This window comes from Cygnus olor, unplaced genomic scaffold (genome assembly GCF_009769625.2).
Source record: "Cygnus olor isolate bCygOlo1 unplaced genomic scaffold, bCygOlo1.pri.v2 S101, whole genome shotgun sequence".
NCBI classification, from domain to species: Eukaryota; Metazoa; Chordata; class Aves; order Anseriformes; family Anatidae; genus Cygnus; species Cygnus olor.
The window spans coordinates 14,764-38,539 of NW_024429083.1; the positions used below are offsets into that span (position 1 = coordinate 14,764).

Here is a 23,776-nt window from a genome sequence, read left to right on the forward strand (position 1 = left end):
GGAGAGGGGCAGGCCCTGAGGGGCACAGGCACTCTGTGCTGGGGATCTCCCAGGCAAGAGACCAGGGCTCCTGCAGCTTCAAGGACCTCCATTCCCTGAGCCATGGCTGGCCCCCAGCCGGGGGCTGCTGGGGAGGCCCAGAGCCGCCTTTGTCCAGCAGCATCGGTGACTTGCATGGGGGGGGCTGTGGTGGCCGTGCCCAGAGCCCTGCAGCCCCCTCCAGTGGGCACTGCCCTGGGGCCAGCCAGCCTGGGCTGCTGGGCTGGGCTGGGCTGGGCTGGGCTGGGCTGGGCTGGGCTGGGGAGAGGTGGGGAGAGGTGGGCAGGGCTGGGCTGGGCTGGGCAGTGCCTGGAAGAGGGCGACAGCAGCGTCAGGGAGCGGTGGGAGCATGCAGGAGAGGGCTTCCAGCAGGGCTTGGTGCTGCAGAGCCAGGGGTGCGCAAAGGGAGCCCAGAGCTGCAGGGGCAGGGGAGAGGAGGCTGCTGTGAGCCCTTGCTGGCCTGGGCAGAGCAGGAAGGGGGCCCAGGGCATTTCTTCCCCTCACCGCAGCCTGCCAGGACCTGCAAGGCGCTCATGGAGTGTCCCAGGTCAGGCTCTGCCCCGTGGTGCACAGGGAGAGGGCAAAGCCTCTCTGAAAAAGAGGCTGAAACTGAAAAAGGTCCCTTCCCTGCCCCATGGTGTAACAGGGCCAGGGTGGGACAGGTTACCTTTATTTGATGTAGTTCTTGTATAATTTGCATTGGTGATGGCACAAAAAGACAGTTCCTTCACGAGTGATGCACATCCTTCTTCATGTTAGGACAGATCTCAATGTCCTTCACTCTGCTTTATCTCATGGATGAACTGGATTAGGTCTCTGATTAGTCTGAGGCACAATGCAGTGCTTTTTGCCTTCTGCCACTCCAGCACAATACCTATGAATTTCCCTTGCTCTGTGTATTGACCGGACAGGTCATTTCACATTTTTCACTTTCATACCCGTAGTTGGAAGGGGATGGTTTCCCAACTGGGGCAAGCTGATGGTTCTTTCTCAGCCATTTGAAGTGTCCTGTTCTTGAGTCTTTCAGCCTGAGTTTTCCACAGATGACCTAGGATGGTAAACGGATGTTTTTGTGTCTACTAGGAAGAAGGGAGAATGTCTTGGCATCCCAACTGCCATTTCAACTTCAGATGTCACTGAAGAAGGAGTTTGTCTTTGAAGGGTTTTCATGTGCTGGGCTGGGCTGCAGTTTCAAGGAGAAAGACTACTGCTGGCCACTGATGTGCCCTGGGAACATCATCTGTTCCACCTTATCCACCAATGGGCTCTGCTCTCCTGCAGGTCAGAAAATGCCCAACAGCAGCTCTGTGAGCGAGTTCCTCCTGCTGGCATTCGCAGAAAGCGGGAGCTGCAGCTCCTGCACTTCGGGCTCTTCCTGGGCATCTACCTGGCTGCCCTCCTGGGCAACGGCCTCATCCTCACCACAGTAGCCTGCGACCACCGCCTCCACACCCCCATGTACTTCTTCCTCCTCAACCTCGCCCTCCTCGACCTGGGCTGCATCTCCACACACTCCCCAAAGCCATGGCCAATCCCTCTGGGACACCAGGGCTATCTCCTATCAAGGGTGTGCTGCACAGGTCTTCTTTTTATTCATCTCAGTTGGAGCAGAGTATTCCTTTCTCACCATCACCATCACCAGTATTAGTACACTAATTAGTACACCATCAGAGTATTCCTTTCTCACCTGGGGAGTGGGGCAGGCCCTGAGGGGCACAGGCACTCTGTGCTGGGGATCTCCCAGGCAAGAGACCAGGGCTCCTGCAGCTTCACGGACCTCCATTTCCTGAGCCGTGGCTGGCCCCAGCCCGGGGGCTGCTGGGGAGGTCCAGAGCCGCCTTTGTCCCAGCAGCTGCGGTGACTTGCGAGGGGCTGGGGCTGTGGTGGCCGTGCCCAGAGCCCTGCAGCAGCCTGCAATAGGCACTGTCCTGGGGCCAGCCCAGCCTGGGCTGCTGGGCTGGGCTGGGCTGGGGAGAGGGCAGGGAGGTGGGGAGAGGTGGGCAGGGGCTGGGCTGGGCTGGGCAGTGCCCAGCAGAGGGCAACAGCAGCATCAGGGAGCGGTGGGAGCATGCAGGGGAAGGCTCCCAGCAGGGCTTGGTGCTGCAGAGCCAGGGCTGCGCAAAGGGAGCCCAGAGCTGCAGGGGCAGGGGAGAGGAGGCTGCTGTGGGCCCTTGCTGGCCTGGGCAGAGCAGGAAGGGGGCCCAGGGCATTCGTCTCCTCACTGCAGCCTGCCAGGACCTGCAAGGCGGTCATGGAGCATCCAGGGCCAGGCTCTGCACCGTGCCCACAAGCCCTGTCTGTCCTCCTCCTGCCACGCTGCGTGCGGTGCCTGCAGCTGAGGGGACCCCCAGCCAGACCTCGCAAGGGGGTCTGCCACCTGCCTCGCCCAGCCCTCTCCAGCATCCTCCTTGCTTCTCTCTGATGCAAGCCAGGACCTCCCAGTGCGGCCAGCACATCTGCTGAGGGCCAGTGTGGCTGCTGCAGGGTCAGGGAGCTCAGCATGGCCCTTGCAGCCCCCTGCCCTGGGCCTGCCTCTACCCCCGCCCTCGGCCCCGGCCTTGTCTCTGCTGACAGGAGCGCTCTTGGCATGCATTCATGGCCTCCCCTCACCTGCGCACAGCTGCTGCCCACTCAGGCGGCTGGCACAAACATGTCCTCACAAGCATCACCACTCCTTCGGCTGCTTCTGCTGACCTCCCCACCCCACTGCCTTGACTCCTTGTCTGTGCTGGGCCCCACCTTCCACACTCAAATGTGTCCCTGGCCTGCCAGCTCCCTCTTCCCTGCCCCGTGGATGACAGAGCCATGGGTGGGACATGTTACCCTTATGGTTGTAGTGCTTGTGTAATTTCCAATTTTGATGGCACAAAAAGACAGTTCCTTCACCAGTGATCTATACCCTTCTTCATGTTAGGCCACAACTGAACATCCTTCACTACTTTTAGAGTGTTTGCTTTGTCTCACAGATGAACTGGGTTAGGTCTCCTTGGTTAGTCTGAGGTACAATGCAATGCTTTTTGTCTTCTGACACTCCAGCACAATATGTATGACTTTCCCTTACTCTGTGTACTGACCTGATGGGACATTTCATGTTTTTCACTTTCATATTCCTAGTTGGAAGGGGACGATTTCCTAAAGTGGAACAAGCTGATGGGCTTTGTCTCAGTCATTTGAAGTGTTCTGCTCATGAGTCTTCTGAAGGGAATGAAGACACGGACTCCAAGATAGTCGAGAAATGGAGACCCTTTATTGTTCCAATGCAGGATATTATATAGCTTTCTGAGCCAGCTACACGCGCTGCACTCAGTTAGGGTGCGTAGTTACAGACTTCTGATTGGTGCATCCCTTTTGATCACACATAGCCCTCCATAGGCCCGTCCAAGCCTAGCAACTTCTTCTTAACCCTTAGTGCACCGCCGTATCAATCAGCTCCAGTTTATCACCAAACGAGTCACCCATAATTCCCCCTTTCTTTGTTTCTACAAGCCAAATCATGCCCAACGAACGATTAATCATTTTTTGCAAACATTGCAACAGGCACGGTATAACTATTACAATTGCAACAAACGCGATAAGCAAAATAATCATTATCTTTTACTTTCCCAAGTACTTAAATTTGTTGCTACAGGACTACAGCATCAAGCAAGGAAAGGACAGCTGAATCACATTAAGTTGTTGTGTTTTTTTTTTTAAAGCTATAAAGGAGTTAATCAAGAAACTAACTAGGTGTTGCGGTTTAGCCCGGCTGGCAGCCAAACACCACACAGCCGTTCGCTCACCCTCCCCCCTCCCTCTCCAGGATGGGGGAGAGAAACGGGAAAGTGAAGCCTGTGAGTTGAGATAAAGACAGTTTATTAAGACAGGAAAAATAATAACAATAATAATAATAATAGTATTAATAGTAATAATGTGTACGAAATAAGTGATGCACAATGCAATTGCTCACCACCCATTGACCGATGTCCAGCCTATCCCCGAGCAGCCGGCCCCCCCCTCCACCCCGGCTAGCCACCCCTATATATTGTTCAGCATGACGTCAGATGGTATGGAATACCCCTTTGGCCAGTTTGGGTCAGCTGTCCTGGGTCTGTCCCCTCCCAGCTCCTGCTGCATCCCTAGCCTGCTCGCTAGCAGGACAGAGCGAGAGGCTGAAAAGTCCTTGGCTTGGTGTAAGCACCGCTCTACAACAATTAAAACATCAGCATGTTATCAGCGCTCTTCTCATCCTAATCCAAAACATAGCACCCTGCCAGCTACTAGGAGGAAAATTAACTCTGTCCTAACTGAAATCAGGACACTAGGTCTATGCATAGTTAGGTTTTAAAGTGTGCTAAAAGAACTTGAACTCTTTCATTAGGACTGTGCTTGAACAACACACAGATTAACCCCCCATAAAGCCAAATATTCCAACTCTATACATAAGTTTTTTTTTTTTTTTTTTAAAAAAAAAAGGTCTACACACTCTCAAAGTTATTTTAAAATTGATTTAAATACTTTACCTTGCAGCTTTGCTATGGCACAAGACAGCACATGTGAAATTTAAGGCTAATTTTTGTGTGCGTACATGTAAAAGCTGGTCTTAGAACAAGAGCTGTTGTATTTACTTAATTCTGAGTCTTTAGTGTGGATTCACATTAAAGTAGAGCTGCCACAGCAATCAACAGAATCACGGACTTCCTTCACCTGAATGATCCCATCTTCTGTGAATCCAGTCATACCAGTTTTAAACAACCTATCTAAAGCAGTATATCTTAGACTTCAACTTTCTCTGCAACTGTTTCAGAAGAAATTAATATCCACAAAACCTAGAAAAGAACCATCAGCTGGTCATATTACACAAATTTGATACACAAACCCACTTATTTTAAAACCTTCTCCCCCTCAACAACTTCTTCAGTGTAAATCAGAGCTGTTACTTCAAAACAGAGCTCTTTAGTCCCATCTGCACACATCTATCTATTTTAATGGGAAGAAAGGTAGCAAATCAAATTCTGCTCACTTACTAGTTTAACAGATCTAATATTTTAATAGCTCCTGGTACATTTTTCGTTTGCTGAACTTTTGCATAATGTTTTAAAGAGGGGCTCAATTCACCCTGAATGCAGGACTTGTATAGGCCAGTGTGATTTACACTTACTTGCTCAGTAAAGTTTATTGCTATAAGACAGTTATTTACGTGGGACTTACAGGAACAGTAAGTGTGCATCAAAACTATGACTATTATCTGCAAAGGTATGCACGTAACTTTGTTTTCTAAGTGAAACATTTGCAACCAAATTCAGCATAATGAGCACTGAACAACTTTGTTAAATTTGTGGTATAATCTTTACATGTAACTGGGGGGGAGCGATGGGGGGACTGAGTCTTCACCATGGAAGCATCATAAATGCAAGTCAGTGAGAACTGCTCGTGTGTAACAGACCAATATTCAGACCCACAGAGTATCCACAGTGACATTAATTTGAAATTACTGAATCTACCTCTGTAAAAGAGGGTACAAGGCAAACTTTTTTTAAGTTGATATGACACTGGTATTCAAGTCACTGCAGTTTTTTGCATATCTACGTTGTATATACTGAAACCCAAGTAATACACTCTAGGAACACAAGAGAAACCTCACTGAAGTTCCTGAACAGCTTCCATTTGAAATGGCCCTTTCCCCTATTTTCACCTTTTACTATAACTTCAAAGAAACCATAAACTGCTGCATATGAGGATAGACTAGGTGTCCAAAAATCCGGTTTTACGTGACAGCCTAAATTGCTAGTCAAAAAAGAGAGAATGTGTCTGGCACTGTAGACTACTGTGTAACGGATGCCAAGGCTGACGAGCCATCACCTTCAAGGACACACAAAACACTATGACAAAAGAGAGGGAATCATGCACAGGTATTTCATTATTATGTGGTTAGGGTCTATAATACAGTGATGAGTCACAACAGAGCAAGTTTGTGCCAAGAGCGATTAACGACTCAGGCTGACCAACTCTGTAAGTAGCCAAGCAAACCTGTAAGAGGCAAGTAGCATATTTTCTGGAAGAATAGAAAACAGGAGGATAACATGTTTTTCCCACCCCTGCACAAAAATTGTATGGACAAATGGAACACTACAGGGACAAGTGCTTTAGAATGTAATTCTCCAGCCAATAAACCAACACTGCGTGGAACTGGGTGAAGGTAGGAGTTTTAAGAATGGGACTTACCGGTAGCACAAATTTACGATACCAACAAAAAAAAGTACACCACATACTGACACTGCTTTTTAGATACTCTTCAGTTTTAAAATTTTCAAACACATTAACTTGTCTTATTTTGTTTAGGGCTGAGGCTGTTCAGCAAGGTCACATAATCTGAGACTGCTGAAATACTTCAGCAATCCTTTGGTCCCAGTAGCTGTAAAACTGTAAAAAGTAAAGCTGTAAAAAGTAAAAAGAAACTTCCCTACTAAAAAAAGTGTGTGTGGGGAAAGGGGGGAGAGAATTGTCACCAGAAAAGTGTCTTTTAAACACTATCTGCTACACACACAAAAGTCTTTGTTATAAAATACACATTTTCATACAAAAGACATCTTGCAAAACTATTTGATTGCCCCATGATGCTGAACGTTTGTGTGAGCTTCTCTTCTTTCTAATATTCTTCAGCCCAGGCACTTTCAGTCTGAGTGGCTTTATCTCTCATACATGGAACAGCTTGTCCATGATTATCACGAGGCCACTGTCCAGCAAGGTAGGGAGCAGCAAGTGTGTCCAACGAGGAAGTCCAGCAAAAAATACAGGAAGGGCTTGATGAAGGTGGTCTTGACTTGTCAGCTCTGCAGCCCAGCGAGCCGGGGCTCTTCCTCTCCAGTGAGCTCTTGCCTTGCTCCGGGGACTGCCGCCACTGCCGGACCCTGCCCGCCGCAGTGGCACTGCCCTCCGGCAGCAGGGAGGAGCAAGGTGAGGGCCCGCAGCCCAGCAGCGTTTGTATCCCCACTTGATGCTGCCTCCCACACTTTCTCCCCAGTTTGTTCCCAAGTCTTTACATCGAACACAGCTGAGACCATCGAGGGGACTCCTTGTTTTTGCAAAAACTTCAATAGTAGCTTTATCTTAAATGAGTCATATTTTACACCCCTTTTTATTAATAGTTGCGTTAATAATTTTACTATTGCCTCTTCTGCTGAGATATTGGCTCCCATTGTGAATGCCCAGCCGCTCACCTGTCCTTCAGGCCCAGCTTGCCCGTCTATCAGCAGTCTGTCTAATTGTTTCCTTACCAAGATCCTCTCATTTATCATTAAATTCAAATGATATGGGTTAATACTAACACTATCATTTTTGATTTCCTATCTATCAGTATAAAATACCTCTTGTACAGTCGTCCTTTTGGGAAGGTAAACTTCACAAGAGGCATACATGTTGAGCTTGCTTTGTTTTTTGGATAATTGCTGTATGTTTTCATGTTCTTTGGTTGCAAATAGGAAAAACCCTTCTGCAGCTGTGTGCATCCAGGTCTCTAAGGAAAGCAGGAGGGAGCTGGTGCAAAGCAGTTGTAACATCCAGCTGCAGACTTTGGTGCAGAAATCTGGTGTAAGGAAAGTAAGTGATGCAAGCACCAGGCGGCCAATGAGAGAAATGGCAGGGCTGGGATGGTGGGGAACAAGGTTGTCCATGCAGTGTCAGACCTCAAGAGTCTGCTTTTCCTCCCTATTCAGGTCTTCAAAGGAGACACCCTGGATCAATATCAATTAGAAAATAATGCTCCAAACCAAAATTCAAATAAACGCATCCTATCAGATGAGAAAATATTTTTATTAGGTGCTTTTTGAAATCTTCCTTCTTAACTACAACAGGAAAGCTCTCCAATTTGCTGAATAAGTTTTGAAGACTTGAAGAAAACTGTGTAAGAGGTGTCAGGAGTTTCTGCATTTTAATGAGTTCCATGGTGTATTTTGGTGCTGAGTCTATGACCCTCAGGTACTGAGAGGAGAATGATGCAATTGCTTGAGAAAGTAAAGTCAGAAGGAAAAGTTGAAGTGACTTGGAGTATTAATGGGCCCCACTGAGGGCTGTTACTAACAAATCCTCCCCAGGGACTTGTTAGGGCAGATAATTGGAGGCCATGATTACAGATAGGCAGAGACACTGTGATGAGAAATATTTTGATGAAGCAGAAGGGCCAAGGCCAGATATCAGCTACTGGAGGGAGATCCTGCACCCCCATGTCTGGTTCAGGGCTCTTCCTGGGGTCTGTTGGTTGTGGTGGGCAGTGTGATGCCATGAGAAGAACAATGGTATGACACCTCCCAGCCTCTGCAACGGGTCTCAAGAAGCAATAAGGCTCCACTGCAATGAGTATAACATGTCTCCTCATGAGCTCTAACCAAGGGGACAAAAACGTCAGGGCTGTTGGGGCCTGCCATACTTGCCAGCACCATCTGCCTTCTCCTCTGCAGGCTTTCCTGTGCTGTCCCACATTTTGACCTATTTCCTTGAAGTCTGCAGACACCCATCTCTGTCCACCACCTTGCTCTCATCCCGGCATTTACATCATTTCACCAATGTCTCATCAACGCTCACCAGCTGATCCTTGAAATACAAAGCCAGGGTCTGATCACAGACACTCTTTGGGTGACCTCTGGCACCACAGCACTAACTTTTGAGGGACATTTCTTCTTCCTTGTGGCCACTGCCAACCTTCCAAGATTCACTTTGTGGCAGTTTTTCCTGTCCTGCTCTTTCCTACTATCAAAGAAAGGTCTGTCAGGTTGGAATCCACTCATAAGTAGGCATCGAACCCATCAGGTTTCTTGTGGCTTGTCAGCCAACCAAACAGAAGTCACCTCACCAGCATCTTCCAAGCCATGTGCCTCCTGCTGTCCAGTCATGTACTCAGCAGAAGGGACAGGACTACCCATATCCGGGCCTTCTTTCTATCTGCGTCCTCCTGGGTATGTAGGCAGAGGAGATCCCACAGTCAGCATGCCAACCAGGTGCCTTCTGCTGGCCTACCAGGGCCACTGGCAGATGTCAGCCAAAAAGTACAGATCCCAGGTAGAAGTGAAAGGTGACCTGCCACCTACAGACAGAAGTGACCTCACAGTCCCTTTCTGTGACACATTCCTGCTGCTGCCCTATCAACTGCAGAGACAGAAGTGACCTCACAGTGACCGCCACAGTAACATTCCCCTGCTGGTGCAGGGGATCCTGAGGCAGAGCTGAGCTCATCAGAGCATTCCCATCCATCTCCTCCTTGTGGCCTACAAGCTGATCAGATCCATGGCCCCTCAACATTCACCTTTGAATGCCATGTGACTGCACAGTAACCTCACTATCCCTGCCCTGCCCAAAAGGGCCAAGCACCTAAAGGTAAGGGTTAGGAAAAGTGTTAAAAGTGAGAAGGTTAATGCACAGGAAGAGGGGCTTTGAGTGTTAGGTGTTCGTGTATGGGATTAGAGATAGAGATTAAGCAAATGTGTAGTGGGAGGGTAGGGTGTTCTTCTTAGGTTCCGTTCTGCTTAGGGTATGTGCAAGGTGTATGGTTGAGGATTTTGTTTAGGTCTGCAAGAAAACTAGGGTTAAATAGAGCATTTTAATGCTAGTGTTAAGGGCAGGGATCAGGGTGAGCAAGAGAGTAAAGGTAGGGGAAAGGGGCTATGGGCTGAGTTTTGGCTTCAAGGGATATTGTGGTCAAACATTAGAGCAGAGGATTCCTGTCAGGGTGTGCAGTAGCCTTTAGTTTTAGGTATTCAGGTTATTGGTTAAAATACGGTAAGGGCCTCACATGACTGCTTTAAGTCAGCTTTACGGTGGGATGAACACTACCTGAACATTCTTACCTCTTTAAAATCATTAGCTTCTGCTGTCCAAGCTCCTCTTCCCTCCCCCAAATCTCACTTCTCTCCTGTCCAGATTTATCCTGACTTCCCCACATCAGTTATCTTCTTAGGGGCAGCTTTCTGATGACTTTCATGAACACAGAGTATCTGTCTTACCTCTGTTGGCTACTCTGTTCCCGAGAAAGAAGCAGCTCCTAAGCCAGCATGGAGAAGGACACAAAGGTCTGTAGGAACACCCTGCAAAATGTGCCCATCAGCTCTGCACCACCACAAAAGTGCACTTCCTTCCTACAGGTTTTGGTTCCAGAATGGCTCCTATGGATCCAGGGTAACTTTTTCCAGGCCCTCATGTATGCTTCAGTCTCCCCCAGACATCCTGAAGGCAGTAGCTGCCTCTGTGTAGAAAACTGAAAGCAGCCCTGAAGGATGACTTTAGGCAAAAGCTGACACCTCTGACATAGCAACCCCTATCCAAGACCTCTTCCTTTATGGGGCCTACCCAGTACTTAGGAAGAGTGGATCTCAGAAACTATGTGCAAAGCAGGTGCATCTGCTGCCCTATCACCGACACTGGCAGATGTGAGCCTAAAGGCACCGATCCCAGCCAGGAGTCAAGGGATGACCTGTTGGCTACTTCAGAAAGAAGTCAACTCACAGGCCATTTAACAGCCTTTCACTTCCTAATGGACTTAGAGTTTCTGAGGCACCACTGCCCTCGTAATACCATTCCTACAAAACACCCCCTTCTTGGGCCAGGACCTGCCCGGGTAGAAGTGAACTGGTTGTGATCCTTCCAGCCCATGGCACTGCAGCTGGACTCCCAGACTCTCTGATCCATGTTTTGTTTCCAGAATGGCTCCAATTGATCCAGGGCAAATTTTCCCAGGCCCTGCATGCTTCAGTTTCTACTGGGCATCTTGGAAGCAGTGGCCACCTCTGTTTAGAATGTAGAAAGCTGCCCTGAAGTATCACAGAATCACAGAATGGACAGGGTTGGAAGGGACCTCTGATCATCTAATCCAACCTCCCTGCCGAACAGGATCACCTAGAGCACATTGTGCAGGTTGGCAACCAGGCAAGTTTTGAATATCTCCTGAGAAGGAGACTCCACAACCTCTCTGGGCAACCTGTTCCAGTGCTCTGTCACCCTCACAGTAAAGAAGTGCCCTCTCGTATTGAGCCAGTACCTCCTGTGCTTCAGTTTGTGACCATTGCCTCTTGTGTTGCTGGGCACAACTGAAAAGAGACAGGCTTCATCCTCTCACCACCCTTCACCTCAGATATTTATAAACATTCATACATTATATACATTAATGAGGTCTCCCGTTAGTCTTCTCTTTTCCAGGCTAAACAGGCCCAGCTCTTTCAGCCTGTCCTCGTATGACATCTTCTTCATTGTCCTCTAATCATCTTCATAGCCCTCCTCTGAACTCAGTCCAGTACTTGTATGTCCCTCTTGTAGTGGGGAGCCCAGAACTGGACACAATACTCCAGGTGTGGCCTCACCAGGAGAGAGGAGGGGGGGGGGATCAGCTCCCTTGACCTGCTGGCAACACTCTTCCAAATGCAGCCCACGATCCCATTGGCCTTCTTGGCCACAAGGGCACATTGCTGACTCATGGTCAGCCTGCCGTCCACCAGGACTCCCAGGTCCCTCTCTGCAGACCTGCTCTCCATCAGATCAGCCCCCAGCCTGTACTGGTGCTTGGGGTTACTCCTACCTGCACTTGCCCTTTTTGAACTTCAAGAGGATCCTCTCAGCCCAACCCTTCTGCCTGTCGAGGTCCCTCTGAATGGCAGTACAGCCCTCCGGGGTATCGGTCACTCCTCTGAGCTTTGTGTCATCAGCACAAGACAGGATGACTAGGCAAAAGCCGAAACCTCTGACATGACAACCCCTGTCCAAGACCTCTTCCTCTATGGGGCCTACCAAGTAATTAGGAAGAGTGGAACTCACAACCTATATGCATAGCAGGTGCCTTCTTCTGGCCTACCACCGACACTGGCAGATGTGAGCCTAAAGGCACATATTCCAGCTAGGAGTCAAGGGATGACCTGTCAGCTACTTCAGAAAGCGCTCAACTCACAATCCACTTTACAGATATCCCCTTAGGAATGGATTAGGAATTTCTGAGGCACCACCGACCTTGTGATATCACACCTACAAAACACATTCTTTTTTTCAAAATCGTTAGTTTCTGCTGCCCAAACTCCTCTTCCCGCTCCCAAATCTCACATCTTTCCTGTCCAGACTTATCTTAACCTCCCCATGTCAGTCATCTGTTTGGGAGCAGGATTCTCGTGACATTCATGATCTCAGAGTATCTGTCTCACCTCTGTTGGCTACTCTGTTCCTGAGAAGAGGCAGCTCTTAAGCCAGCATGGAGCACCCTGCACAATGTGCCCAACACCACCACAAAAGTGCGTTGCCTACAATTTTGGTTCCAGAATGGCTGCTTTGGATCCAGGGTAACTTTTCCCAGGCCCTTATGCATGCTTCATTTCCCCCAGGCATCTTGGAGGCAGTGGTCCCCTCTGTATAGAAAACTGAAAGCAGCCCTGAAGGATAACTTTAGGCAAATGCTGAACCTCTGATATGACAACCCCTATCCAAGACCTCTTCCTCTTTGGGGCCTACCAGGTACTTAGGAAGAGTGAATTGCATGAACTACATGCAAAGCAGGTGCCTTCTGCTTGCCTTTCAGGTACATTCACAAATGTGAGCCTAATGGCACTGCTCCCAGCCAGGAGTCAAGGATGAACTGTCAGCTATTTCAGAAAGAAGTCACCTCACATGCCATTTAACAGCCATTCACTTCCTACTAGATTAGAAATTTCTGAGGCAACCGCTGACCTCTTATTAACATACCTACAAAACATCCCCTTTTGGGCCCAGCACCTGCCCGGGTAGAAGTGAGCTGGTTGTGATCCTTCAAGCCCATGGCACTGCTGGTGGACTCCCAGACTCTCTGATGCATGGGAGCCAGTTCCGTACCATTCCTGTGAGGTGCTAGGGTAGGAGGGACCTTGCAGGCAACCTTCAAGGCCCATACTTGTCGGCGGTCTCTCAGCTCCTTGTGCACAGCGAAGATAATGCTCACATCCAGAAGCCATGTGCCTGAAGCTGTCTTAGAACACAATCAGGGAAGGGCTCTCCCAGCCCCAGCCCCAGCCCCAGCCTCAGCCCCAGCTTGCAGTGCTGCTCTGCAGAGCAAGGGGGCTGTGGTGCTTGGGACACGGGGGGCACTCTGCAGGGCCGTGCTGGGCAGGCTGGGAGGCAGACCCAGCTCATGGGGTCACTGTCATTGCCCCAGGGCTGCAACGAATCACTCACCAGGCTCCTTTGCTGGGGCTGTGTTGTGGTTTAACCCGGACAGCAGCTAAGCACCACACAGCCATTTGCCCACCATCCCCCCTCCCTCTCTGGGATGGGGGAAAGAAACAAGAAAATGAAGCCTGTGGGTTGAGATAGAGACAGTTTATTATGGACCAGAAAATAAAATAAAATAAAATAATAATAATGATAATAGTACTACTACTAATAATGTGTACAAAACAAGTGATGCACAATGCAATTGCTCACCACCCAGTTGACCGATGCCCAGCCTATCCCCGAGAGCCAGTTCCCCCAGCCCAGCTAGCCACCCCTATATATTGTTCAGCATGAAGTCAGATGGTATGGAATACCCCTTTGGTCAGTTTGGGTCAGCTGTCCCGGGTCTGTCCCCTTCCAGCTCCTGCTGCACGCTCAGCCTGCCCGCTGGCAGGACACAGCGAGAAGCGGAAAAGTCCTTGGCTCTGCAACAGTTAAAACATCAGCATGTTTTCAGCGCTCTTCTCATCCTAATCCAAAACATAGCACCCTACCAGCTACTAGGAGGAAAATTAACTCTCTCCTGGCTGAAACCAGGACACCTCACACGCAGCACCGCCCCTTGGGCTGCTTCTCCTGGCCTCCCCTACCCCACTGCCTTGACTACTTGTCTGCTGGGCCCCACCTTCCACACCCAAATGTGTCCCTTGTCTCTCACCTCGCTGTCTCCTGCCCTGTGGGGTGACAGAGCCATGGTGGGACGTGTTATCTGTCGGTGTGGTCATTCTCATGTAATGGCTGTGAAAAAGCGGGTTTTTAAATTCATTTCTATGGTGAGGAGGAGACCCCATGGAGGACAGATGATGGACAGCAGCTTTGTGGTAACGGCCTCCAAGCTGGTTTTCCAGGGGTTCACTTCTGCCCAGTTGCTAACAGGATCTGCTACTACCAAGATGCATTTGTTGTTTCAAAATGCCAATTGTAAAGGTCTTGCAAGTCCATCTGCATTCATACAAAAGGGCCTTCAATACATTGGCGCTGGCCTACGCCTTTAACGCAGGCCTTAGACCTTTTCCTGCAGCATATACTGCAGTGGTTGTGGCACAAAAAAGGCTGCTTCTACACCAGCAATCAAAATCTTTCTTCATGTTAGGCCACATTTCAGTGTCCTTCCTCCTGCTTAGACTGTATGTTTAATCTCACAGATGAACTGGATTACAGAGTATTCTGAAGCACAATACAATGCTTTATGGTTTTTGCCTCCATAGCACAACACATATGACTTTTCTTTACTCTGAGGATTGACCTGACTGGTCTTTTCACATTATTCACTTGAGTTTCCCCTTCTGGAAGAGGACAATTTCTCAAATTAGGCCAAGGCTCATGGGTGTGGCCATTTGAAGGGACCTGCTCTTAAGTCTTTCAGCCTGAGTATGCCACAGATGACCCAAGATGGTTCATGGATGTTTGGGTGTCTACTAAGAATAAGGCAGAGTTTGTCCCTTTTCAAATGGCCATTTCAGCTCTAGGTCAATCCCTAGAACCCCCTGACTTGTCTTTGAAGGGATTTCATGTGCTGGACAGGGCTGCAGTTAGAGGGGCAAAGTCCACTGCTGGCAGTGGAGGTGCCCTGAGAACTCCACCCAGCTCCATCTGAATCCTCCAAAGGTCTCTTCTCCTGCAGGTTCTCTCTGACAGCTGCCAGTTCAAGGAAGTTCTTCAGATACATCAGGGCCACTATAGGAGGAACTGGTTGTTTATGGTCAGACAGCAAATCTCTGCCTGACATCCAAGGAATTTCTTCAGTATTTAACAAATACAGCACCTACTCATCATCACCTGAAGTGATTCAGGTGAATCCTTTCCACAAAATGTCCCACAATAAGTTGAATTTCTGTCATCACAAAATGAAAATTTCCAGGGTGTGTATTCATTGTAGGAAAAGAAATACTGTTCTTCCCCTGCACTTGCACTACTCTGTTGATGTTGATGTGCATTTAATCTCCATAATCTTCCACTGATCCTGATTAAACTGACCACGTTGGAAGTCCCCTTTCCAGCTGCCTATCTGGACCTATGCACTTCTCATCATTCTCCAGATTTGCCCACCACAAACCTTTGATCATTCTGATTCCTCTAACCTACCCAGTTAGTCTCCGACCATGAGGGAGTTCAAACTTGCCCATCTTTCACAAGTCTGTCCAATCGTGTCCTTAGGCAGCTCCTCAACTCTCTTTGTACTTATCATTTCTAATCTCGCTGTCTAAAATATTTTATCTAGAAAAGAAAAATCTCATTTCTTATGTATCTAATTTCTACTACACTTCTTCCTTGTGGAACGTGAAGTTGGCTAGAGGCAGCCTGGACTTAGCACACAGCTGAGGAGTTTGTTCTATTTTTCAGCAAATTATATCATGGTTTACAGTTGTTTGCTTCAAAAAAATCAAATCAAATCAAATCAAATCAAATCAAATCAAATCATTAACAATAATAATAATAGTAATAATAGTAATAATAGTAATAATAGTAATAGTAATAGTAGTAGTAATAGTAATAATAATAATAATAATAATCTGTGCTTCTGTGAAACCTAAGGTGATAGTTGGTGCAAAGGACAGTTATGTCCAGCTGCTGATTTCAGTGGAGAAATCTAGTGTAAGGAAAAGCGATGAAATCCTCAGCTGAACAGTGAGAGAAATGAGAGGGCCAAGAGGTGAGGAATGAGGTTGTCCATGCAGTGTCCAGCCTCAAGAGACTGCTTTTCCTACCTGCCCAGACCTTCTTAGGATAAAACCTGGATCCACATCAGTTGGGGAATGCTGCTATCACTATTTGCCTGATTTCAAGACTATTGAAAAATAACTGTAAATATGAAGAATCCTTCTTTACCCTTCTTGAAGTCTTCCTCCTTAACTACATTTCTCATAGTTCTCTAATTAGCTGTACAAGTCTTGAGGAAATGGTCAGAACAGACATGGGTTGCTAGGGCTTTCTGCATTTTAATGATCCCATGGTGTATTTGGTGCTCAGGTACCTCAGGTACTGCAAGAAGATTGAAGAAACCTCTGCAGGACATAAAGTCAGAAGCAAACATGAAAGATTCTTGGAGCATTAAACTGGCCTCACTGAGGGTCATTACCATGAAAGTGTCCTAATGGAATTATTTGGAAGATAATTGGAGGCCATGATTATAGATTGGTTAAGAGTACTGTGCAGGTAGCTCTGATGCTGAGAAAAAACTTGGTTTTTATGTAGCAGAAAGGCCAAGCCCTGAGCCCAGACCTGGGAAGAGAGGCCCTGTCCCTCACCCATTGGGCAGTGGGATGTGGGCTCTGTGATGCTGAGTGGAGGGCAAGGCTATGACACCACAGGGCCTGTCCGCAGGGTGGCAGGGAGGCAGCAAGGCCCCAGTGTCATGAGGACAACGTGTCTCCACATAGGGAGAGACATCCCCCATAGCCGAGGGGACAAAGACCTCCATCCTGCTGGGCCCTCCAGCCTTGGCAGGGCCCTCTGCCATCTCCACTGCTGGCTGTCCTGCACTGCCCCACACCTGCCCGTTTCCCTGCAGGCTACAGACACCCCTCTGCCTTCCTCTCCTTGCTCTCAACCAGGGCATTTCCTGCCTTCATGGATGTCTCTCCAACCCTCACTTGAAACACATCGACATGGTCTGATGACAGACTTCATCTGAATGACCTCTGGCACCACAGCGCTACACTTTAAGGGTTATTTCTTTCTCCTTTAACCCAGTGTCCACCTTCCAAGCTGCACATTGTGACATCTGATCTTTTTCCTGCTGTTTCCTACTAACAACCAAAGCTCAGCCATCTCAGAAACCACTCTTCAACCAGGACTCCCAACCCAGCAGCCTTCCTGTGGTCTATCAGCTGACCAGACACAGTTGCCTCACCATCATCACTCAAGCCATAGGACTCCTGCTGGCTTCAGTTTCCTCTGATAGACATGACCAAATTGTGTGCCTCCTACTTTCCATTCCTATTGTCTTGCAGAAGGGACAGAACAACACATCTTCAGGTCTTCTTCCTTCAGAGAGTGCCTGGAGGAGAGTCCCCCTTAGGAGGGAAGTCCTGCAGAGGAGGCCAGCTGTGCCACTGCCATGCCCACTGCCTGTCCCTGCCAGCAGTCCCAGCACAGCCCCACAGCAGCACTGGCACCAAGCTACAGGAGCAGCCGGGCCTGACCCCACCAGCAGCGCTCAGCAGGAGAGGGTGGCAGTGGCAAGAGAGCAGCTCTGCATGCACCAAGCGCTGGTGCTCCCTGGCCGTGCTGCTGGGATGGGACTCTTTTCTTCTGCACCCCTGCACATGGCACTGCCCCTGCAGAGCCAGGCCAGGTCTCAGAGGAAGGACGCCAGACAAAGAAGGCAGTGCAGGCTCCTTCATTTGTGTAAGTTCACAGGGTGGAGGGCTCCTTGTGTACAGCTGTTGAGCTAGACTTGAAACATACATACTGAAGTGGAAATGGGATGCATAATATCATTTTAGTGGGTAACATTAACCAAACTAAACATGAGGAAAACCAGTAATAAAGTTGCACACAAACACACACACACTAATAAACAGAATATAGGCTGTTCGTATAATAAGTGACATTGTGACTCATCTGCAGAAGTAGATTGGCCACTTATTCTTCTGAAACACATCTAGAGATCAGTTTCCACAAGGCATCTGTCAGCTCCTGATTCCTCATGCTGTAGATGAGGGGGTTCACTGCTGGAGGCACCACCGAGTACAGAAGTGACACCAGCAGGTCCAGCAATGGGGAGGAGATCGAGGGGGGCTTCAGGTGGGCAAACATGGAAGTGCTGACAGATAGGAAGACCACAGCCAGGTGAGGGAGGCACGTGGAAAAGGCTTTGTGCTTGCCCTGCTCAGAGGGCATCCTCAGCACTGTTCTGAAGATCTGCACATAGGACACCACAATGAAAACAAAACAACCAAATGCTAAAGGAAAACTAAATACAAGTGCCCCAACCTCCCTGAGGTAGGCATCTGAGCAGGAGAGCTTGAGGATCTGGGGGATTTCACAGAAGAACTGGTCCACAGCATTGCCTTGGCAGAGGGGCAGAGAAAATGTCTTGGTCGTGTGCAGGACAGCATTGAGAAAGCCACTGCCCCAGGCAGCTGCTGCCATCTTGGCACAAGCTCTGGTGCCCAGGAGGCTCCCATAGTGCAGGGGCTTGCAGATGGCAACGTAGCGGTCATAGGCCATGACAGTGAGGAGGCAATACTCAGCTACAACAAAGAAATCAAAGAGAAAGAGTTGGGCAGCACATCCTTGATAGGAGATGGCCCTAGTGTCCCAGAGGGCATTGGCCATGGCTTTGGGGAGAGTGGTAGAGATGGATCCCAGGTCGAGGAGGGCGAGGTTAAGGAGGAAGAAGTACATGGGGGTGTGGAGGCGGTGGTCGCAGGCTACGGCGGTGAGGATGAGGCCATTGCCCAGGAGGGCAGCCAGGTAGATGCCCAGGAAGAGCCCGAAGTGCAGGAGCTGCAGCTCCCGCGTGTCTGCGAATGCCAGCAGGAGGAACTCGCTCACAGAGCTGATGTTGGGCATTTGCTGGTTTTAGTCATTTGATCCTGCCCAAGGAGGAAAAAGTACTGCTAAGATACAGCAGACTTATCTGAGAAGTTATTACAGATTTAGTGAGAAAAAATCATTCTATTTTTTCAACTTAAACCCCCAGAATGATTGTTCCCTTCCAGGCAGACTTTTGGTAGGTCCCTTTCAGAAGTTCTGATTCATGCTGCCTGAGGGTATCCCTGGGAGAAGGGGACTCTTCTGTAGGCAACAGAGCAGTGAGTTCTGCCGTATAGCAAGAGGTAAAGAGGAACATAGGGTAACCTCAGATAAAATTTAGTGATGATATCAAAGAACTTTACCCCTTTGTTGCTCACATCTCAACCAATTGCCGAGCATGACTTTTCTTTCTTCTTTTTTTTTTTTTTTTGTATTTTTTATTCTCGATACCCCCACAACACTTAAGGTCTTTTTCTAAGGCAGAAATCCTGAGCATTTCTGCTGCACTCCAAGTGAAATCCTGTGGATCATCAGAGGCAAAGGGACTGTCCCTTTAGTGCAGCATGTCCTTCAGAGAGGACAGCCAGTCTGTCCATCAGTGCTGGAGTCAGCTGCGCTGTGCTGGCATCTCTTTGAGCTCCAGGAGAATTGCACTCAGAGTTTCACTTGAGAAGAACCTGGACACTGCTGGGAGCAGAGGAATCCAGGCTCAAAGTGCACATCTCCAGACCCCTCACCCTGTCCCCGTACTCCCCTTCCCCCAAGCACACCAAGGGCTCACTCCATGGGCATGTGAAAACCCCAGCCAGCCTGGAAACAAGACCAGCAGCAGCACGGCCAGGTGGAGAAGCCAGGAGGAATGCCAGCGTGCTGCTGCCAGGGGAGGCAAGGCCAGGGAGGGACAGACGGACACTCAGCAGACCCTCCTGTGCTGCAGCTCTGCCTGCAGAGGAGGCAGCTCCTGCTGGGGACACCGGAACTTGAGGGCAGAGGCTGTGCTGGTGGGAGAGGAGAGCAGGGGGTGTCCCAGGGAAGGCACCTGCCCTGCAGGGGATGGCAGGGAGGTGCCTGAGCCCTCCCTCGCACAGCATTTCTGGCAGAAATCTCACTGCCTGCCCATGTCCCTGCTGCCTGCCCATGTCCCTGCTGGGAGCTGTTTCTCTGTCCCCACATCTCCTCCCTGCCCACGCTCACAGACCTCATCCCACAAGCTGTGTACTCAGACTCACTCAGATTCCCCTCTGCTGCAAGAATCTGAAAGCACAGAATACAACCTCATCAGGTAAACCAAGCCTCAGTTTTCCTCTTGAAATGCCCTTTATAAATGCCATTCTCTACAGCATCTTATACTTTGCTGGAGAAACAGAGAGACCCATCCTGACTGATGCTATCAGCCATTGGATGTGCCAGCTGTGGAAGACTCCTTTGGCAACTGCACCTGCATTGCCCTGCTGCCAGAGACTCACAGTGTCAAGAGTCTGCAGATCTCTCCTGCCACATGCTGCCCTCTGTTGTTGCGCTCCTCACTGCCTCCAAGCCCTCTCTCCTTCTCTCCTGCCCCCGTGCCACCTGCGGTCAGAGCCCCCAGCCCTGCTGCGCTGTGCAGAGGAGCTGCTCCTGGGCAGAGCTGTCTCTCTGCAGTGCTGCCCACTTGCCAGGAGCTCCCCTTGGGTCCAGGAGCCCGGCCCAGCTCAGCAGCACAGCACCCAACCATGGCATCGCTTGCTCTGTGCCATTGGGCTCCCTCGAGGTGTCCCCAAGGCCTCAGGGCTGACAGCTCCTGAGGGCAGCAGGGTCTCTCCTGGGGTGTAGTGTTTGAAGCAGGCTGAAGTCATCACTGACTGCTCCTCTCTGAACACAGGAGATACGCATTTTAGAAGTGTGATCTGTGCTAGAGCGTGTGGTTTTCTAACAACAGTACAAATGATTCCCTCCCTTAACCCTGTCCTTTTCCATGGTGTGGTAGCACACCTCAGCCATGACTGCCAGGGATCATTTCACCCCTCTTAACACCCTTCACCATTTCTTTTAGGAACTGAGAAAGAAGCATCTTGCTCATTGGTGTCCTAACAAGAGAGGGGGGACCAGAATGCTCTAAAAGGGTTTCCATGAAGAAAGGGGAATGGGACACTAAGACACCATTCGTTAAGTTTCCCCAGCTGTCCATCTGGAAGATACTCTACCCATAGACAAATTTCTTCTTCTTCTTTTGCATGACCAGCACGGTGACTGGGATGTGGAACACCCTCATCACTGTGCTGGCGCCTACAAGCAAACACCTGCAGATGCCCGTGGCCTTCTTCCTGGGGGAGATTTGCCCTCCTTGCAGACCTTGTACTGCTCTGCCACCCTGCGCAAGCTGCTGGCCAGCTTCCTGATTGAGGACAGCACCCCCTTTGCTCACAGTGGTGGGAGCACTGTCAGCTGCACCTTCTGCATGGCTGGAGTGCTTCCTGCTGGGGGCAATGCCCTACAGTCAGCCCTGGGCTGTATGCCATCCCTGTTCTCTGCAAGGCTTGGGAAGTTGAAGACCTGACTCCAGAAGGCAGCTGTACCTGAATTAGGGGAATTTCTCTCATGTACAGTAATTATTTCTCCTCCTCCCAGCTACATTTATGTGGCCCCAGTGTTGTGGACAACTTCTCTGATTTTGCCCCATTGCTGGAGCTCTCCTGCAGTGCCACGGTAATATGCATGGCCTTTGCTTTCAAAATCTATATTTTGGATCCAATCTTCCTCTTCCGTCTCATGCAGTTTTCATGTGTGTGTGTTCTGTGTTGGCAGGCCCAAGGTCTTATCCAACTGTCCTCACAAGTATCACTGTTTTCTACGACACCATCATTACTGTCAGTGTGAAGCCCATAACAGCCCTCCTCACAGATCTTGACCAAGCCCTTTCCCAAACCTTTATCATCCCCCGGTCAGTCCTCAGGTTGCTTAGAGGTAGTGTGGGAAGGGTGAAAGAGGTGTTGGTGGAACTGCAGATGTCATCGTAAGACCTCTCTCAAAGACCTTGGAAAGGACAGATTGATCAAAGACATTCCTCAGGACGTGGAAAAGGCAGATATTAAACTCATTTGCTACTAGAAGGGCAAGCAGAAGGATGATTAAGCCTAACCAAGGAGTAAAATGCCAGCCTTAACACTAGCCCTCAACCCAGACCTAAACTATATCTGTCAAAGCTTGCCCTTATCCTAAACCTTGAGCAGGATCCTTGAGCAGAAGGATCAGTCACATCTGAGCAGAAGGAGCAGTCCCTCCCTCGATGCCCTTGCCATTCCCTTAACCCTGGAATGTGATCTCTAATCCCTAAACATTAACCTGAACACCTAACTCCCAAAGCCCTCCAGCATGCACACAACACATCTCAGCTTTAACCCCACTCCTATCCCTAACTTAACCTGTTTGTCCCCTTGGGACGGGGCAGGGACTGTGGGGTCTTTCAGCAGTGCGTGGCATTGGAAGAGGCATGTGAGGTGACAGGTATTTGATCAGATCAGAGGCCACAAGGAGGACATGGCTGGGAATGCTGTGATGAGGTCAGGTGTGCCTCGGGATCTGCTGGGCCTGCAGGAGGCACATGGCTGTGAAGGAGGCTGGGAGGTCACTTCTGTCTCTGGCGCTGACAAACCAGCAGGAGGAATGTGGCACAGATAGGGACCGTAAAGGCCAGAAGCATGCACATGGCATTGAAGATGATGGTGAGGTACCTTTTGTTCTGGTCAGGTGACAGACCACAGGAAGGTTGATGGGATGGGAGTCATGCTTGAGGTATAGTTTCTAAGACCATAGAATCATAGAATGGCTCGTGTTGGAAGGGACCTTAAAGATCACCTAGTTCCAACCCCCCATAGACAGGAATGCCCCCCATGAAATCAGGTTGCCCAGGGCCTCATCTAACCTGCTCTTGAACAGCTCCAGGGATGGGGCACCTCTCAGGTCTCTCAGCAACCTGTTCCACTGCCTCACCTCCCTCTGAGAGAAGAATTTCCTCCTAACCTCTAATCTAAATCTCTCCTGTTTTAGCTTAAAAACATTCCCCCTTGTCCTGTCATTATCTAATTCAGCAAAGAGTCACTCTCCATCTTTTTTATAACCCCCCTTTAAATACTGAAACACCACACAGAAGTCACCCCGGAGCCTTCTTCAGGCTGAACAGCCCCATCTCTCTCAGTCTTTCTTAGTGGGAGGTTGCTCCAGCCCCTTGATCATTTTTGTGGCCCTCCTCTGAACCCGTGCTAACAGATCCACATCTTTCTTGTGCTGGGAGCCCCAGGCCTGGATGCAGGACTCCAAGTGGGTCCTCACGAGGGCAGAGCAGAGGGGGACAATCACCTGCTTCCACCTGCTGGCCACTCCTCTCTTGATGCAGCCCAGGATGCAGTTGGCCTCCTGGGCTACAAGTGCACACTGCTGACTCATATTGAGTTTTTTTTTCACCAGAACCCCAAGTCCTTCTCTGCAGGGCTGCTCGCAATGAGTTCTTCTCCCAGCCTATCCTCATGTCTGGGATTTCCCTGGCCCAGGTACAGCACCTTGCACTCAGACTTGTTGAACCTCATTAGGTTCACATGGGCCCAAATTTCAAGCTTGTCCAGGACCCTTTGCATGGCATCCCTTCCTCTGTTGCATCAACTACACCACTCGCCTTGGTGTCATCTGCACACTTGCTGAGGGTGCACTCGATGCTACTGTCCATGTCACTGATAAAAATATTAAACAGTACCTGTCCCAGCACAGAGGCTTGAGGTACGGCACTCAACACCAACCTCCACTTGGACATACAGCCATTGATCACCTCTCCCTGTGTGTGACCTTCAAGCCAACTCCTTATCCACTCAATGGTTCACCCATCAAATGCATATATCTCCAATTTGTAGACCAGGATGTCATGTGGGACCATGTCAAAGATCTTACAGAATACAAGTAGATGAAATTGGTCGGTCTTGTCTTGTTGTCTGATGTGGTCGCTCCATTGTAGAAAGACACCAGATTGGTCAGGCACAATTTACCCTTTGGTGAAGCCATGCTGGCTGTCTCGGATCACCTCTTTGTCTTGCATGTG

General features: G+C 49.4%; 1 protein-coding gene across 1 annotated transcript; it reads right to left on the minus strand.

Annotated features, from left to right (window-relative positions):
* Positions 1–17,814: 17,814 nt before the first annotated feature.
* On the minus strand, positions 17,815–18,752 carry LOC121063071 (olfactory receptor 14C36-like). The gene has a single exon (XM_040543406.1). It carries the CDS (start codon positions 18,745–18,747, stop codon positions 17,815–17,817), a length of 933 nt encoding a protein of 310 aa, XP_040399340.1. The 5' UTR covers positions 18,748–18,752.
* Positions 18,753–23,776: the final 5,024 nt, after the last annotated feature.